The sequence below is a fragment of the Cnephaeus nilssonii genome, assembly GCF_951640355.1.
Source record: "Cnephaeus nilssonii genome assembly, chromosome: 6".
NCBI lineage: Eukaryota > Metazoa > Chordata > Mammalia > Chiroptera > Vespertilionidae > Cnephaeus > Cnephaeus nilssonii.
In genome coordinates, this window is record NC_137077.1 from 88,709,600 (window position 1) to 88,726,744 (window position 17,145).

Sequence of the window (17,145 nt, forward strand, 5' to 3'; positions counted from 1 at the left end):
AGTCAGGACAGTGTGGGATTAATATCAAATACAAGTTAGGTGACCTTGCATTTATATCACAAACAGTTGTACAAACTGTTGTGTGGCCTTGGCAACTCACTCAACCTCTCTGAGCCTCAATAAAATAGAGATGATAATATCTATTTCAGAGAGATGAGAGAAATAAATGATGACATATAGAGAGAGAGACCATTGCCTGGTGCCTGCCTACAAGTAAACACTCAATAAATGGTAGCTGGTCTATCAGGATCTGTTTAGTTGTTTGTTTAAATTGGGAGAAATTATTTTCAGGCTTCCTCTACCCATTTTCTTTCAGTCTGGAAGTGTCTGTTTTCTTTACCCGCTCTTCTCTTTCCTCTTTGATGGGCTGGCTGATCAATTAGCGATCATGGCACACTTCCCCTTGTCTGAGCTTTTGCTAATTAAGAGGTGGTTGCTAAGAGATGCTGGGCACATTGATAAGCAGTTCTGTGATTCTCTCTCGTCCCCTGTCATTCTTTCTCAGCCTCACTTCATCCCCACCACACCCACCTCTCTCTCTCATCTTCCATTCTCAGGGTCTTGAAAAGATTTGGAGAAAGTGACAAACCTGGATGGCTACCCCTGACCAGAAAGTGGTTTCTAGGCCCCAGAGACCTGCCCGGGGACCGAAGGGGGATGGGGCCTGCCTGGGTCCCCTGGACAGCCTGGAGTGTATGGAGACACAAGAGATGGCGCTGGCAGAGGTAGCCATGCTGAGGAAGGCACAGGAATTCTTCCAGACCTGTGATGCGGAGGGCAAGGGCTTTATCGCCAGGAGAGATATGCAGGTAAGAGGGGCGAGGCTGGGCCTGTCCACCTGGAAAACCAAAAGGCCTGGGTCTCCCTGTCTCAGGTTACAACTTGCCCCCTTGGAGGCAACGTCCTGAACAGAAAAGAGGCCATCACTCTGCCCTGGAAGGAGGCATCAGTCCAAGCTCTCCTGGTTCCCTTATTTTTCTGGTCTTTGCTGTCACACTCGGTGGTTGTTTCCCCTCTCTGACTCAGTAACTCCTCAGGGTTGGGGAGAGGGTGCTAGCAATAAAAGGGACGTACGTCAGAGACGGTGAAGAACCTTCTGAAACAGGTGAAGAGGCACCAACTTGTTGCTTCACATCCAAGCTCTGCTGAAGTCCTTCCTGGGAGGTGCCCTGTGTGTCGGGGCAGCACGCAGAGAAAGGCATTTCTGGAGCTCATCTTGTCTGTCCCTCATGCTGAAACCCAACCACACTTAACCCCTTCTGTAAGCATTCCAGAGAGAGGGATTGCAGATCCTCAGCGCACACATCTACTAGTGTGGGGCTCAGCAAACGGTCTGCAAAGGGCCAGAGAATATATATTCTAGGCTTTATGGGCAACGTGGTCTCTATCCTGACTGTTCAGCTCTGCATGAGCCGTCATAGGCAATATGTAAATGAATGGGAGTGGCATTGAAACTTTATTTATGAAACTTCATCCAATGAAACTTTATTTATTTATGGACACTGAAATTTGAATTTGAAATAATTTTCATGAATCACTAAATATTTTTTTAATATTTTTTCAACCATTTAAAAATGTAAAGGCCATTCTTAGCTGACTGGTCATACAAAAGTGGGATATGTCTGATTTATAGCTAGGAAATGGTTTGCCCACCCCTGGTCTGGTTCTTCTTGGTGTCTCACTTAAGTCTCTTATGCTGCAGTCATAATTTCACCCTGATGTGAGTAAATAAAATACAGATAGAGGTCTATGGAAGCATCTCTTTTCCACATCTTGTCGTCACTTGCTCTGTCAAGAGCATTTTTGGAGGGAAACACAGCTATGCTATTAGAAGCAAGACCTACAATGGCCAGGTTTTCTTTTTTTAAGTCTAGGTTTTCAGAATATACTAAAGTTGGACAATGAAACGTAGACCTCATTAGTTTCAACCCCATTGCTGCTCACTTGTGTGAGCCACAAGGCGTGGAGGCTAAAATAAGCGGGTCTTTCTCTCCTGGACCAGAGGATGGTGTTTTCTGGCTTCTCCCAGCACCCCTCCACCATCCAGTCGTTGTAAAAATTGAGGGGAAAAGACCTGGGAAACAGAGCCAGCTAAGCCCACAGTGAACTCAGACTTGTGGGTTCAATTGCTTTCAGTAATTGACCCTTCAATAAATGTCTGTCACTGAAACTCATCCCCAAAGCCTCACTTCACGTAGAAGGCCGGATTTCATGTATTTTGTGCAAACCAGTGACAAACCTCTGCCTGCAAACTTCGTTCACAGGGCTGGTAGTGGTGCTTGGTGGTCATAGTTCCAATGCCATCCTTAACTTTTGCTTCTCCCTTCCAGAAACAAAGAAAAGGGAACTCACATTTATTGAGGGTCATTCTGGATCACATGCACAGTGCAACTCACTGTGTAGATCCCAGTTAACCTTCATTGAAACACACTCTTCAATGAAAGGAGGCAGAGGCGTGGGGAATCTAAGCTGCCAAGTGTAAATTGTTAAAGAAATCATTTGTGTTTGACTTGGAATGAAGTCAGAAACATTGAGTGCAGAGATACCAGCTCATCTATATCCCGCCTTAGTCTTCCTCCCTCATTCCTCACCCCTGACCCAGGCTGGGGGGCGGGGCGGGGGGGGTGTTGGGGGGGAGGGGATGGCATCCGCCAGCAGATGCATGTGCATTCATGGCACTTATTTCTACCAGCTCCTTAGTTTTTTGAAATTTCTGTGTAACTGTGGACAATGAAGCATTGAACATTCTTCATATTTTCAGACTAAGAGAGGCCTATCAAAAGAGAGAACAAAGCATGTCACTTAAGCACCATCTCTCTGATGCTTCCACTGGTCACGTCTGGAGAAAGACAGGCTGGAAAGAGAGAAACAATGGACAGTCACCTCTCATAGTTGACCCCGGGCTATCTGTGAAAAGTCCATGTGCCCCGGGGTTCTCCTGGGCAGCACCTGCAGATATCTGCCTGCCGCCTGTCACTCCCACATCCTCACCCCTTTGGTTGGTGGTCAGCTCCTTAGACCTGCCCAACACCACCCTTCTCACCATCAGCTCCTAGCACAGCCTCATGGGAGCCGGAGGGAGAAGAGTTCAAAGTGTTCACACACACAAATTCAGCCACTAGGAAAGGCCCTTTAAAACAGAGAATGGCTCTCAAGGAAGGAGAGGCTGTGGGTTACGTGGGATGGAGAACTTAGGGGCTGGAGGAGGCCGGCGAAGAGGCAGTTGGAACAAAACCTCGAGATCTCGCTGTCCTTTTGAAAAATGAACAGGAGAGTTAAGCTCCTTCCCCAGTGCTCTTGTTCTTTCTCCTGATTAACAAAAATCCACGTGCAGAGCGTGAGGTGGACTTCCCAGTCATCTGTGAGGTGGGGGACAGGACCACAGTGGGCGGAGCCCCAGCAGGAGGCAGTCCGCCTGCCCTGAGGAGCAGGGAGCCCAAATGGGAAGGAGCAGGGGCCAGGAGAAGCCTTTCTCCTTAGTGGTCCCCGGAGGGACTGAGTGGCTGCACTGAAGGCAGGGGGTCCTTGTGAGGACATCCTGCTGCAGGGTCAAGAGGGTGGAGCCTGACCTGTGGGAACAGCTTAGGCAGCAGTTGAGGGTCCTCTGCTCCACCCATCGCCCCTCAGACTCCACTCTCCCTCCACAAGGAACCTCTCCGGGTTCCAAGGGATCACCCCAGGCAGAATGGGGGTACAGATTGCTTTGCAGGGTGGGGTCTGCACAGTCCCCTAGAGAAGCAGAGGGCCCTAGAGGGCCCAGGGCCCAGGGTGAGAGCCAGTCCTGTCTCACAGGGACAGAGGGACGTGAAAGGCCAAGCTGGAGAGGGCACGGAGGGACTCCTGCATCTGGGGTGGGAGTGGCATGCAGGGTGGGAGTTCTCTCTGAAGAAACCTAGAGCCTCAAAAACCCTGTTTCCCTAGTATTTTAGAGGAGTGAAATGGTTATCTACCTCCCAACGCTGCCTAGAACTCCTGGCTTAGCCAGACTGTTAAGAATCATCTAGGCATTGGCAGACCAAGCGAATCTGGCCCAGCAGCTGTTCTTGCAAGTGAAGTTGTATTGGAACACAGTGTGCTCACTCGTTTACATAGTGTCCGCAGCAGCTGTCACTCCGAAGGCAGAGCTGAGCAGTTTGTGACAAAGACCAGAGGGCCTGCAAAGCCTAAATATGTACTACCTGACCCTTTACAAAAAGAGTTAGCTGACGCCTGGTTCAGGTTAACAAGAAGACTTTTAAAGATATTTTTTGGGGTAAATTAACCTGAGTGTTAATCCTGAATCTGCAACTTACTAGCAATGTGAGCTTGTATGTCTCCTCACCCTCTGGCCATGCTTCCTCCCCTGTGAACTCTTATAGCACCTCGCAGCATTAGAAGAGAATAAGTGAGCAGTAGGGCACTGAGCCCTGAGACCGGACCTGGTGTGTTTCTGGTGCAGGGGGAGGAGGGGTATTTGTACCCTGTGTCTTAACCCAGACCCTAGTATCCTCCACACCATGATTTTTAAAAATTGTGGTAAAATGGACATCACATAAAATTTACCATTTTAACAATTAAGTGTATGGTTCAGTGGTACATATAGTTCAATAGTCTTCACCACCACCATCTCCAGAACTCTTTTCATCTTGCAAAATAGGAACTCTGTGCCCATTAAACACTGAGTCCCCCTCCCTCCCCAGTTCCGGGTAACCACCATTCTACTTTCTGTCTATGAAGTTTACTACCTCATCTAAGTGGAAATACACAGCATTTGCCCGTTTGTGACTGGTTAGTTTACTTAGCAAAATGTCTTCAAGGTTCATGCACATTGTAGCATGTGTCAGGATATGCTTCCTTTTTAAGGTTGAATAATATACCATGTACACACATGCTCATTTTGTTTCTCTGCTCACCGGTCAATGGACACTTGGGTTGCTTCATGTCTTTGAGTTTCAACAACAGTGCTGTGAACATGGGTGTATAAATATCCTTTGAGTTCCTGCTTTAAATTATTTTGGTTACATGCCCAGAAGTGCAATTACAGGATCACATAATAATTTTTAGTTTTTTGAGGAAATGCCATGCTGTTTTCCATGGTGGCTGCTCCATCAAGCTGTGATTGCAAGTCATCTGTCCTTCCTCAGAGATAAACAAAGGGCTTTTCTGCTGAAGAAGGCACCTTCCATTTGTATCTAGCTGGTGCTATTTTTGTTTGTGTCCAGTGTGCATTAGTGAAGGCAATTTTGCCTCATAGAAAATTTGGCCATATCTGCAGGCATTTTTGATGGAAACAACTGGAGAGGAAGGTGCTATTGGCATCTGCTCCGTAATGCCCAGGGATGTTGCTAAGTATCCTATAATGCACAGGACAGCTTCTCCTCCACTGCCCCTCCTCCAACAGAGAGCTCTCCATTCCAAGATGTCAATAGTGCAGAGGTTGAGAAACCCTATCTACACCAAAGAATCACCCGAAACCAAGCACATCAAACCACAGAGCAGGAAAATGTGGATTCTGCCTCCAAGGCCTCACAGTCTCACCCTGAAAACCTTTGGTTCTGGAAGCTCAGCTCTACCACAGGGAATATCTGGCTGGCGCTGGGACAGAGGTCTGGGCAGGATGCCCTGGAAGCCCCCAAAGGTGGGAGACTTCCATTCTGGCCATAAAGATGGAGCTCTTCTGGTTTTCTGTCTCATGAGTGTCCCCTTAGACATGGATAAAGCCGTGCAAACATTTGCTTCAAGCTTCTTGGGGCAAGTCATGGGCTGTGACCCAGAAGGTGGAGGGGTCAGGCTGGAGTGCAGCAGAAGACAGTGTTTTCCCGGGCCCTGGAGCCCGAGCCCTCGGTGCTGCTGCTGCAGGATTGCACCCGGTTGGATTCCCCAGTTTATAAGAATCTACAGTAGTGCTGCCCTGGCGTCTAGACCAGGGTTCTGTCTATAGGAGTTCAGGATTTCTGTGATCACTCCTAGTCGCTCATTTATTCAACAAATATCTAAATACTCCATGTGTGCACCCTGGCTGGTTTGGCTCAGTGGATAGAGCGTCTGCCTGTGGACTGAAGGGTCTCAGGTTTGATTCCAGTCAAGGGCACATGCCCGGGTTGCAGGCTCGATCCCCAGTAGGGGGCGTGCGAGAGGCAGCCAATCAATGATTCTCTATCATCATTGATGTTTCTATCTTTCTCTACCTCTCCCTTCCTCTCTGAAATAAATAAAAATATATTTTAAAAAAATAAAATAAATACTCCATGTGGTTCAGCACGGGGCTGGATCCTGGGGTCACAGTAGTGAGGAAAAGTGAATGGGGTTCCTGTTCTCAGAGCTTCCAGTCCTCTGAAGGTGCAGACATTCACCAAGGAACCACATCTACAGCGTGTAAAATACAAACCCAGGTGAGACCTGTGAATGAGAGAATGGGTTTGGGGAGTCTGTGTGTACTGGCCAAACCTGGGGCCACAGAGCTCCCTGAGCAAGTGAGGCCGGAGCTGAGAAGGAAGCAGCAATTCAGAGTTTCTTAAAGGTGGTGAAGGGAGGCCAGTGTTTACAAGAGTCGCAGACTCTGAGGAGCTGGTGGGGCCATAGGCCAGGGAACAGGGCGCACTGACCTCCTTCCATGTCTCCTCCCCTCTGCCAGCCCTGCCAGCAGATGGGAGTGAAGCAGGGGCTCTGCCAGGCCGTGCCTGGTGGTGCTGGCCAAATAGACGGTGGTGGTCGGTGGGCAGGGGTGGAACGGTAAGCAGACAGGGAGTGAGAGAATGGTTAACCAGAGGACCCTTGGACTGCAGCGGGAGCCGGGATGGGAAACTGGGTCTTCCTCCCAGCGCTGGCCTCTGCTGTGACTTCAGAGTCTCACAGGTTATTTGCACAGTGGAATGAGTAATCTTGACCAGACACAGCACACTAGGTTCCCAGGGGACAAGAGCAGAATAAGCTGCAGGCCCGAGAGGAAAGACAAATAAGGGAGAATTATAGGTACTAAGACTAAAGGATTTTCCAAGTAGGGCCAGTAAAAGGGGTTATGAACTCGCATGGTGTGGCTTGCGGAGAAGGCTGCAGAAGCTCTCAGTGTGAATTTGCCGGGAGATGAAGAGTAGGAATTACTTAGAGGATATAATAGTGCTCTCCCACCTTCACTGACAACAGAAAGAGGAAACTGGGTTTGAGACGTAGATAGAAGGATTGGGATTAGACAATGGGAAGGATTTGTGGTGAGAAGCATTAGATGCAGGAATGGTGCCTAAGGTGAGCTATGACATAGCTTCTCTTGGCTCATCCTAACAAGATAAAAGCTACCACGTGTGGGTGGTTTGGGTGAAAGCCAAGTTGAGGACCCCACCGACCTCTGCAGTTTCCTTCCAGCCCTTTTCGGGCTTCAGCACTGTGTGTGATGTCCCATCCCATTTCACACCAGGTCCAGCAACCCTAGGCTGATGGTGGGGAGGGAGAAGGATATTTCCAAAGAAAGGACTGGAATCGGGATGGGCTAGGAGTGTGGGCTCTTCCCACCTCCAGTGTGATGCCTTTTGTTTCAGTGGAGCTAATAAATGTTCTTCTTGCAAAACTGATTCCTCACTCCCCATTCTTCTCTTCCTGCGGCTTTTGAGCCGGCTGGTTTATGGATTGCTGGTAAACCAGAGACTCTGCTGTATGCTAAGCAGATGCACTTCTAGAATTTTTGCACACACCCTCACTCCCCTTCCTTAAAATAAAAACTCATTCATGTTTAATTTAATTCTTCAAAGTGGTCTTCCAATTTTGTAATGCTTCATAGTCTCCCTAATGCACATACCTGCCAAATTAAACTTTATGGCGTATCAGCTAGCAGATTGCCACTGGATCAAGCCAAGTATTCTTGCATGTTATGTTATGGGCTTTCACACCTGCCAGCTTTTTTTGTGTCCAGATGAGTATATACTTCCTTCTGGCAGCCCTGTGTTCATTATATTCAGCTGTCAGTCACTTTCACACCAGCAGGAATTCTGTGCAGTTGTCCTTTGGCTAACTGGGAGGGGGATATATAATGAACTCCTTGGGGAGCCCTCATTTGGAGACTTAGATTATTAAGGTATAAGAGGACATTTGTTTCCACGATGCAAATTAACCTTGGCTTGGACCACTGCACACCAGGCAGAGGTGAGAGGCTTGGGCCACTGCACACCAGGCAGAGGTGAGAGGCTTGGGCCACTGCACACCAGGCAGAGGTGAGAGGCTTGGGCCACTGCACACCACACCATGTTGCTCGTTATCCCATCAGTTGGTCCCTTCTGTTCTGGTCTTAGCCCAGGACTCAGGTCAGCGTTTATTTATGACCTCCTCACACACCATCTTGTCCAGGTTCCTTTAAAACACAAATGCTCTCTGGAATTGATGCCTTAAGTCCACAGCAGTTAACATCCAGTCAGAAATTAGTTGAGATCCAGCAGGGAGCAAGAGTGGAGCACAGACTGGTGTGAGGGGTGCAGGTCACTCAGAGGGAAGAAGCGGCTAATCCAGTCCCCACTCAGGGCTGAAGGACCAATCTGTGTCTAGAGAACTTACAGATGTGGTGCTGGGGCCCTGAGACATGAGTGGCCTTCATCAGGGAAAGCTCTGAGAGTGTGACCCACACCCGCATCTCAGTAGGGAGGTAGCATGGCTGAGGAAAGGGGCTCAGGCAGGGCAGGAAAAACGGGGCACAAAACCTGCTTCTGCCGCTGACTCACTGAGTGGCCTTGGTTGATCTCTCTCTCTCTCTCTCTCTCTCTCTCTCTCTCTCTCTCTCTCTCTCTCTCCCTTCCAGGCATTGTGCCATATTCCTTACATTTGTTAGCTCATTTAACTTGACAGCCTCATATTGTGTGGGTATTACCCCACAATAGCATTCAGTCCTGTATAGTTTCAGGTACAGTCGGTCCATTACAGCTGGGAGGAGCACCAGCTTTGGAGTCAGACCTGGACATGACTCCTGGCAACGTCATTCTGTGAGGTCCGAAAGGTTGGTGACTGCTGGTTTAAGGAAACCTTTGGAGCAGCGGTCACCAACCGGTGGTCTGCGGACCACTGGTGGTCCGTGAGGTCCAAAAGGTTGGCGACTGCTGTGCTAGACAACCGTGGGACAGGTCATTTAACTTCACATCTCATCTATAAAAAGGAGATAATAACATCCACCTCTGAGGGTTGTCATGAGAATTCAATGCAGAGATATATTAACATAGAAGCTATATAAATATATTAATAAATATATACATGTTTAAATACTTACTTATAACTCATTTAGCAAATTGCCTAGCACATTGGTAGGCACCCAATAAATGGTAGACATTCTAATATTTAAAGGAGGAGAAGAATGGTGACGTGGTCTTCAGAAGCTCACTCTGGCTTTTGTAGGACAGGGCCAAGTCTGGACCTTTTTTGGCAGGAGGTCCCAGGCCATCCTCCATGATCATGAGTGTTAACCATTGCGGTCTGGGTTGTTTTCAGAGGCTCCATAAAGAGTTGCCCCTCAGCCTGGAGGACTTGGAGGATGTGTTCGATGCCCTGGATGCTGATGGCAATGGCTTCCTGACTCCAGAGGAGTTCACCATTGGGTTTAGTAAGTTCTGATGGATGTGGGGCCCCCCATTGTTTGGGTCTACCTAACTCTGCAGAAAGTGCACCCTGCCCACCAGATCCCAGGGTCTTGGGAGCACAAGCTCTCCTGCCTTCCTGACCTGTTCAGGCTCTGGATTTTGTGGCTCTTTCATATGTCTTCCTTGGCTGCTCACACCACTGCGCTCTCAGTGCTTACCACACTGTCACTGCCAAGTTCCCTGCCACCAGGAATGGCAAGTGGAATCCAGAGAAGCTCTGGCAGAAGGCCTGGCACGAAAGGGGGAGCTGACATGAGATTCCCAGCCTCTCCTTTCTGCCTTGGTACTAGAGGACGATAAAGTGGAATGACTGCATGGCTCACTCCAGCCCAACTCTGGCTGAGTCTCAAGGTTTAGGGCTTTCTAGGGGGTTTGAATAGGACAGTCATTCCAGGTTAACCAGGAGGAAGGAGATCAGAGATCCATGAAGAAGACAAGAAAACCAGCTATGCCATCAAATTAGATTGATCCGATATTGATTAGAGCAGATACTGATCAGATAAATCAGCAGGCATGTTTCACCACACATCTGGCTCTTACAAGGCACCGTATAGTTTACTGTGAAGTATCTGAGGCCTTTCCTGACCTTTGCAATGGACTTAGGAAGGTAAGACAGATTGCTGTATTACTAGACCGTATGAGAATGGGAAAAGTGCACCCAAAGCTATACAGTAATTTGCGAATGTGAAGTATAGCGATGCTGCTGGTAGGTCCAAATAGATGATAACATGGAGCATGGGCAGTCAGGTCACTGGGGTGTGATGGAAAGAAAGGTCTTGTTGCTTAGAGAAGAAATCAATGAAGAGCTGCGTTCTAAGCCAGACTTTAAAGGACTGAGAACCACCAAGGTGCCAGAGTACCTGCCATGCATTCTGCCTTTCCCAGGTCCTATTCTAGCATTTCTGGCAGAGTCTCTTGGGAGTAGGAAAGACACAAAATCCAGAATATGTTATCCTAGGATATTTGCTATAGGTGGTTTCCCTTTTTCTTCTCTCAGATGAACCTCAAATGATTGTTGGCAACTGAGAAAGGGAAGGTCTTCTTGGGTGAGCATTGCCTGATTCAGACCATGTACCATGCATCCCCCAGGTCGTTTCTTCTTCAGCCAGAGCAAGCCAAGTCAGGGAGATGCAGGTGAACAGGCGGCCCAGCTCCAGGAGGAGAAGGTGTATCAGTCCAGAGCAGAGGAGGATCTGGGTGACCTGGATGAAGATGAGGAAGCCCAGTTCCAGATGCTGATGGACAAACTTGGAGCCCAAAATGTTTTGGAAGAGTAAGTGGTGACAGTGATTTGGGGGAGGGAACCCAGCCTAGGAGAAACCTCTGTATCTGCTTCATTCAACCATTAATGTTTGTTAAGCCCCAGAGCCAGGCCCCAGGCTCCGAGCTGCCAGCTTCAAGACTTGCCCCATACAGCCTGCCCTTGCAATGTCCTGTTTGTGTGTCATGGTGTAGGGGCTTTGTCTCTACTTTTTCCACTTTTTTCATGGGGGTCACCTATTTCCCTGCTCTTCCACTCTTTGCGTTTCCTGCTGTTCATTACCAGCACAGTCTGAGGTTCAGTGAGGAGTGCTCACACATTAGAGGGCTGTGCCAGGCCTTGTGGTTTTCGCAGTGCATTTTGCCTAAGGCTTCACCGTCAGCTCACCAGCATTGGAACCTCCATTGGAGCCAAACCAGGCTCTCTGGGGCTGCGGTGTATCCCAGCCACCCCACTGTGGTATGCTCCTGGCAAAGGCACCCTATGTGGAAGTGTCTGCACATTGTATGCCAAGCCAAACCAAATCTGTCAGGAAGCTGAGGCAGGAAATTAACCAGGTTTTACCAGCTCACCACTTGGATAATCAGTAGCTCAGCTAAAAATTTTAGATGGAACTTCAAACAAAACATAATACTCCATTTTTCTATTTTTTCGCAAAAAGTGTTTTGGAAGAGACAGAAGAATCTAAGCCCTAACATTTAAAATGGAATTTAAAATTATATAAAATAAAATAATAAAATAAAATAAAGTGATGGTATCACTAATGGAAACCATACAGTGACCTGAAAAAACATGGAATACTCTGCCTCCTATTTCTGTTGCCTTTTGCCTTTTCATTTTTGGGTCTATAGGTCTTGAGCTGGGTGTGTGTTTCAGGAAGGGTGGGAGTGGCCTAATGATTGGAGCTGAAGTATCCTGAGCTTGGGAAGAGGAGACTGTGATAAAGAGGAAGCAGGAGAGAAGGAGCCTGCAACAATATGCAGGCCAAAGAAAGTGTCTGTTGCTCTGTGAATTTTCTAGCAAATGACAGGCTGTGCAAATGATTTGACTGGCTGTGTCAGAGTTGAGAAAAGTTGGGAAAGCCTGTGCCAGGCAAGGAAAGGACAGGTGGAGGTCTAGGTGAGAGCCCTGGTGGAGGCTCTGGCCAGGAAATGAAATGACACAGTGGCAGCGGCAGCAGCTCTGCTCAGGCCTAGAGGGCTGGTGCAGGTGCAAATCTGCAGAACTGGAGTGGGATAGGCAGGCGTGCTGGGGGCTCAGGTATGTGGGAAGCTCATTAGTCAGACACCTGACTCAGCTTCTCCAGGGACAAGAGGCCAGAGCACAGTGACCACTGCCAGTGGCTGCGTAAAGCCTCCTCCTAGAGGAGGGGGAAGGGGAGGGCAGTGTGGGCAAGCCAAGGGACTGTAATGACAGAGTGGTGCCTCTCTATCCCCCATCACTTCCGGAACAGCCACCTTCCTGGCAGGGCTCGCAAATCAGAGTTCACCAGATGTTACTCTGGAGACTTATGTCAGAGGCAGAACTGAGTCACATGAGATTCCTGGAGAAGAGAAGGCTCTGGGGAAGGTCTCAAGAGTGGCCTACAAAAATTGATACATAGAAGATGGTGACCAGCAATTTCCATCCTCATTGAGGTTGAACAAGATGGAAGAGGGCTTAAGTTTCAGCATGAGGGTTGTGACTGTGGGACTCCAGATAAGGCAATAGATCTAGGAGTCTGTGAAGACTAATATTTCACGCGCCAAGATGGCTTGTGTGTTGTCTTGGAAGCAGGGAGATGGGCAGGTTGACCACCCGAATCCCTTCTAGCTCCATACTCCTATATCTTTCCAGAGGAGTACCCTAGGTGTAGAATGGACATCTGGAGTCCTACCTTTTTTTGATAGTTTGATTCATTGAGTGATTTTGTTGTTTATGTGCCTGGCTTATTATTTTTTACCAAGGGTTTAAAGACTTGTCTTTTCTCTAGAAATCTGGGGGAGGTGATGTGGCCATTAATAAGCGGTTCAAGAGCTTTGGAAAAGGGTCAAATGGGTCTGCAAATCTCCTGGAGGTTCTAGCCCAATTGGTGGTTCTGTCAGGCTCCATTAGGAACTTGACAGATGTGAAAAGACCGACCTAGGCTAGTAAGATGAATCTTTTTATAATGCAATTACTCATAAGGAGAGCAACCTGTCATAGTGACAGGAGGCCATTGTGGTATCACCCTGAGACCTTTTAGCTCTGAAACTTTAGTGCCATATCCAAAGTGGATAGCCACAACATGTTCTGTGTGGGGAGAATGGAGCTCATTATGGAAATAAGGAAGCTCCTTACCTCTCCTTCATTTGTTTCCCAGATTCCTTCATGCCATCCAGTTCAATGCTAGTTTTTCAACAGATAATAAATACTTGTTTGGTGGATGGGTGGGTGGATAAATGGATGGATGGGTGGATCAATAAATGGATGGGTAGGTGGGTGGGTGGATAAATGAGTGGGTGGGTGAGTAGATAGATGGATGGATGGGTAGATAGATGGACAGATAGGTGGTCTAGATGAGTTGGTGGATCTTTGGATGAGACGGAGCAAGGGAAGGAAGGAAGGAGGGAGGGATAATTGGACAGATGATAAGATAACTAACCAGAAGTAGGTCTATTTCTCAATTGGTCTCTTCTCATAGAGTAATATCTACATTCCAGGCACATTAGTAACATGATACTATCAAATATCACTCCTGAAGAAAGTTTCTCAAGTATGGTGCTTGTGATATAAGCACAAAGGATTTTATTCATCACCATGAAGGTTTCTGATCATAGCTACCCTCATATCATAGTGGTTGTAGGATTTAATGGAGTGCAAATCAGATTGCTGTCTAGCTCAGTGGGATCATTGGCTGTAGATTACTGAGTTTCTCCAGAGAGGGGAGCAGGGTCCATGGTGTACACCACCTCCCTATTCCTCCCTGCTGGTCAGCATGACTCTAGTTGTCTCTGCTGCTGTGCATGAACATATGAACGTGCCCTGTATGCATGTGTTGTGTTTTTTGTTTGTTTTTTTTTTGGGGGGGGGGCAGTTTCTGGCCATGTCCCTCTATGTCTTTGTCTCTTGTCTGCTCTTTCCCTCCTGACTTTGTCTTTCCATGTGTGTGCACACATCTTTCAGACTTGCCGCTTCCCCTCCTTTCACCTGTCAGTCATTCCTGCTGCCACCGGGCCCCAGTGGGGTGTTGCCTATTCTCTTCCTTTTCCCGCAGTGACAATTGCTTCTGCCATCCATCAAATGGCATGTCTTTCCCTCTCAGCTGTGAGGACCTTTCTTCCTAGGGCGACAAGCTCTTTCCTGTGGTTCCACAGCATTTGTCCTCACATGCACCAGACTCCTGTCCTCCTTTCTTCTTCTGGGCATCTGAGATGTGCCCAGCACACAGCTGTGCACGCTCAGCACCACCAGCCCCTCGAGAAAGACAGGGGAGTGGAAGCAGCCAGTGAGGCAGATAAGGAGGTCAACACAGGAGCCAGACAGCCCGAGTGTGCCTCCCAGCTCCATCCTTTACCAGCCGAGTGGTCTGAGACAGCTCCTCTACCTCTCCTCTCCTCATCTGTCACCTCATCTCTAAATGGGTGATGGCAGCACCTGCCGCAGAGGTTGCTATGAGATAAAATGAGCTAATATGCTCACAGCAAGCCACTATCGTCATTATAATGATGACGATGCTGTTTCTGGCTGTCTGTTTCACAGCTGGGGACTTCTGTGTTCCCTTAAAGCCTCATTTCCACACTCCTACATTAACGTCCCTTTCCTCTTGCAGTGAAAGTGACGTAAAGCAACTCTGGCTGCAGCTGAAGAAGGATGAGCCTCACTTACTGTCCAACTTCGAGGATTTCCTGACCAGAATATTCTCCCAGCTCCAAGAAGCCCATGAGGAGAAGAATGAACTGGAGTGTGCCCTGAAAAAGTGGGTTCCCGCAGCTGCTCTCTGTCCATCTGTGTGAAAAACAGGAATGTAAATGGCGCTTTCTCTTATATTCTGTAAGAGTAGGAGCCGGCCCCATTGCTGTCATAATGTGTGTGTGTGTGTGTGTGTGTGTATCTATATCTATATCTATCTATATTTAAGCCCTTGCTCACATTTGTTAGGCCCTCACCATATGCTAGGCGCTATTCTAAATGCTTTATATACACTAGCTCATTTGGATTTATTTTATTTTACTTTTTAATTAATTAATTTTTTAATTCTCACCCACGGATATGTGTATTTTTTAAATTTATTTTAGATAGAAAGAGAGAGAGAGCAAGAGAGAGAGAGAGAGAGAGAGAGAGAGAGAGAGAGAGAGAAACATGATCAGTTGCTGCCCATATGCGCCCCAACTGGGGATTGAACCCACAGCCTTTTGGTACACAAGATGATGCTCCAACCAACTGAGTCACCCGGATGACCAACTGAGTCATCCACTCATTTGGATTTATTTTTATTCACATCACAGATGAAGAAATCAAGGGACTGAAAGTTTAAGTAACAAGCCCCAGAATAAACATCTTGTAAGTGGCAGAGCCGGGGTTCAGAGGGAGACAGCCTGGCACTGAGACCAGTTGGAAAACCACTCTACCTACCTCTGGACAGGAAGGCTCCAGCATACTGGACCAACACTCCCAACTCTGGACTGGCCCTTGGTTCACTGAATTCCCCCCTCTGATCACACTGCCATTGTAGCTCATGTCTCTCCTACTGCCTTCTTTGCCCTCAGGGCCTCTCTAGGTAACTAGCAATTTCTAGGATTCCTCCTTTGCCTGGAGGAGGCAGGACCAGGCCAGTCAGTGAACACCAACACCTGAAGAGGCTGCTTAGGAGTCAAATGGGAGTCAGCCAGGCACCTGTTGGCCACAGATGCAAAACCAGCCTATTCACCTGGAGTAAGGGAATGAGTGTACCATTTGGGTGCTGTCCTTGTACACAGCCATTAAATGTATATTACAGCAGGGAGCTCATGTGCTGTGAAACATGGTGTAACTAAGGATGATGCATAATCCTGAATGTGCAGCCAAAATGCATGGCTGCGTTTGGGTAAAGCTCAGAAGCATGCCTCAGCCACAGACTCGTCCCCACCTGGAGACCCGCCTATATTCCATAGGAATCCTCAGCAATTCCAACACAGACCACACCCCCAACCATGCAGATACTTCCCCACAAGCTTCCTGGTGACCAGCACAGCCTCCTGAGGGCAGTGTTTCAGAGTCTGTGTGGACCTGGCCTTAGTGAAAGCTTGCAAGCCCCTAATTAAAAAAGAGATCGCCTTGTGTCTTACTGTGTAGGTCAGCTGCCATATATTACCCAAACTCTGTGCCCACCGCCCGCGCCCCCCCCCCCCACACACACACACATTAACTCTAAAGATAACTTGTTGAGGTCCACTAGTACACAGAGGTCTAGAAAATAAGACCTTTAGGTCCCTGAGTTATAAGAAAGTGTGACCAAGTAGTGTTGGGGGAACCTGGTTTGACTGAGCAATGTCATGAGCCTTCTGGGGAGAGGCCTCCAAGGCTCAGAGAAAGGAGGGTTAAGGATACATTTCCATATAGTCTGTAGCTGATTAACCCATGAGCCAGACAGATCTGAGTTTGAACGTTGGCTTTGCCACTTACTAGCTGTGTGAGTTAGGCAAGTTACTTAAACTCTCTGAATCTCAGCTTCCTTATCTATAAAACTAGAGGCCCAGTGCATGGATTTGTGCACTGGTGGGGTCCCTTGGCCTGGCCTGCACCCTCTCGCAATCTGGGACCCCTCGGAGGATGTCGGAGAGCTGGTTTTGGCCCGATCCCTGCAGGCCAGGCTGAGGGACCTCACCAGTGTACAAATCCATGTACTGGGCCTCTAGTATGCATATAAAATCTCTGGTTAATCTTTTCCTGCCTTTCCTTCTACCCACTTCCCTCTTATATTCATCAGTCTGTTCCATGTTTCCATGCCTGTGCATTGAGCATCTGCCCCCTGGTGGTCAGTGCGTGTCATAGCTACCAGTTGAATGGTAGAACCATCGCTTAGGCTTTTATATATATAGACTAGCAGCCCGTTTGCACGAAGATTTGTGCAATAGACCTTCATTCACCTGGCTGCCTACACCAGTTTTCTGCCAGCATCGGGGACCCAGGCCTTGGCTGTGGCCACCGCCTTCTGCCTTCTTTCAGGGTCGGGGCTTGGCCCCGGGCGGCGGCCTTGGGCTCTGCTGCACCCCAGCATCCCTGCTAAGGATCTTAGAAGCCGACCCCCGATGGTTGCCTGCGATCCATGCAGGCTCCCCGCTGGTGCCCAAGGCCGGG

The 17,145-nt window shown here is 48.3% G+C and overlaps 1 protein-coding gene across 1 annotated transcript in view; it reads left to right on the forward strand.

Moving 5' to 3' along the window:
- Nucleotides 1–593: 593 nt before the first annotated feature.
- The window catches only part of CRACR2A (calcium release activated channel regulator 2A), a gene marked incomplete at its 5' end in the record, with an annotated part of 73,375 nt that continues 56,823 nt past the window's right edge, over nucleotides 594–17,145 (forward strand). Inside the window, 4 exons of the mRNA XM_079775442.1 lie at nucleotides 594–809; nucleotides 9,439–9,550; nucleotides 10,677–10,860; nucleotides 14,639–14,785. Coding sequence (XP_079631568.1) covers nucleotides 594–809; nucleotides 9,439–9,550; nucleotides 10,677–10,860; nucleotides 14,639–14,785 — 659 coding nt within the window. The remainder of the gene's footprint in view (nucleotides 810–9,438; nucleotides 9,551–10,676; nucleotides 10,861–14,638; nucleotides 14,786–17,145) is intronic.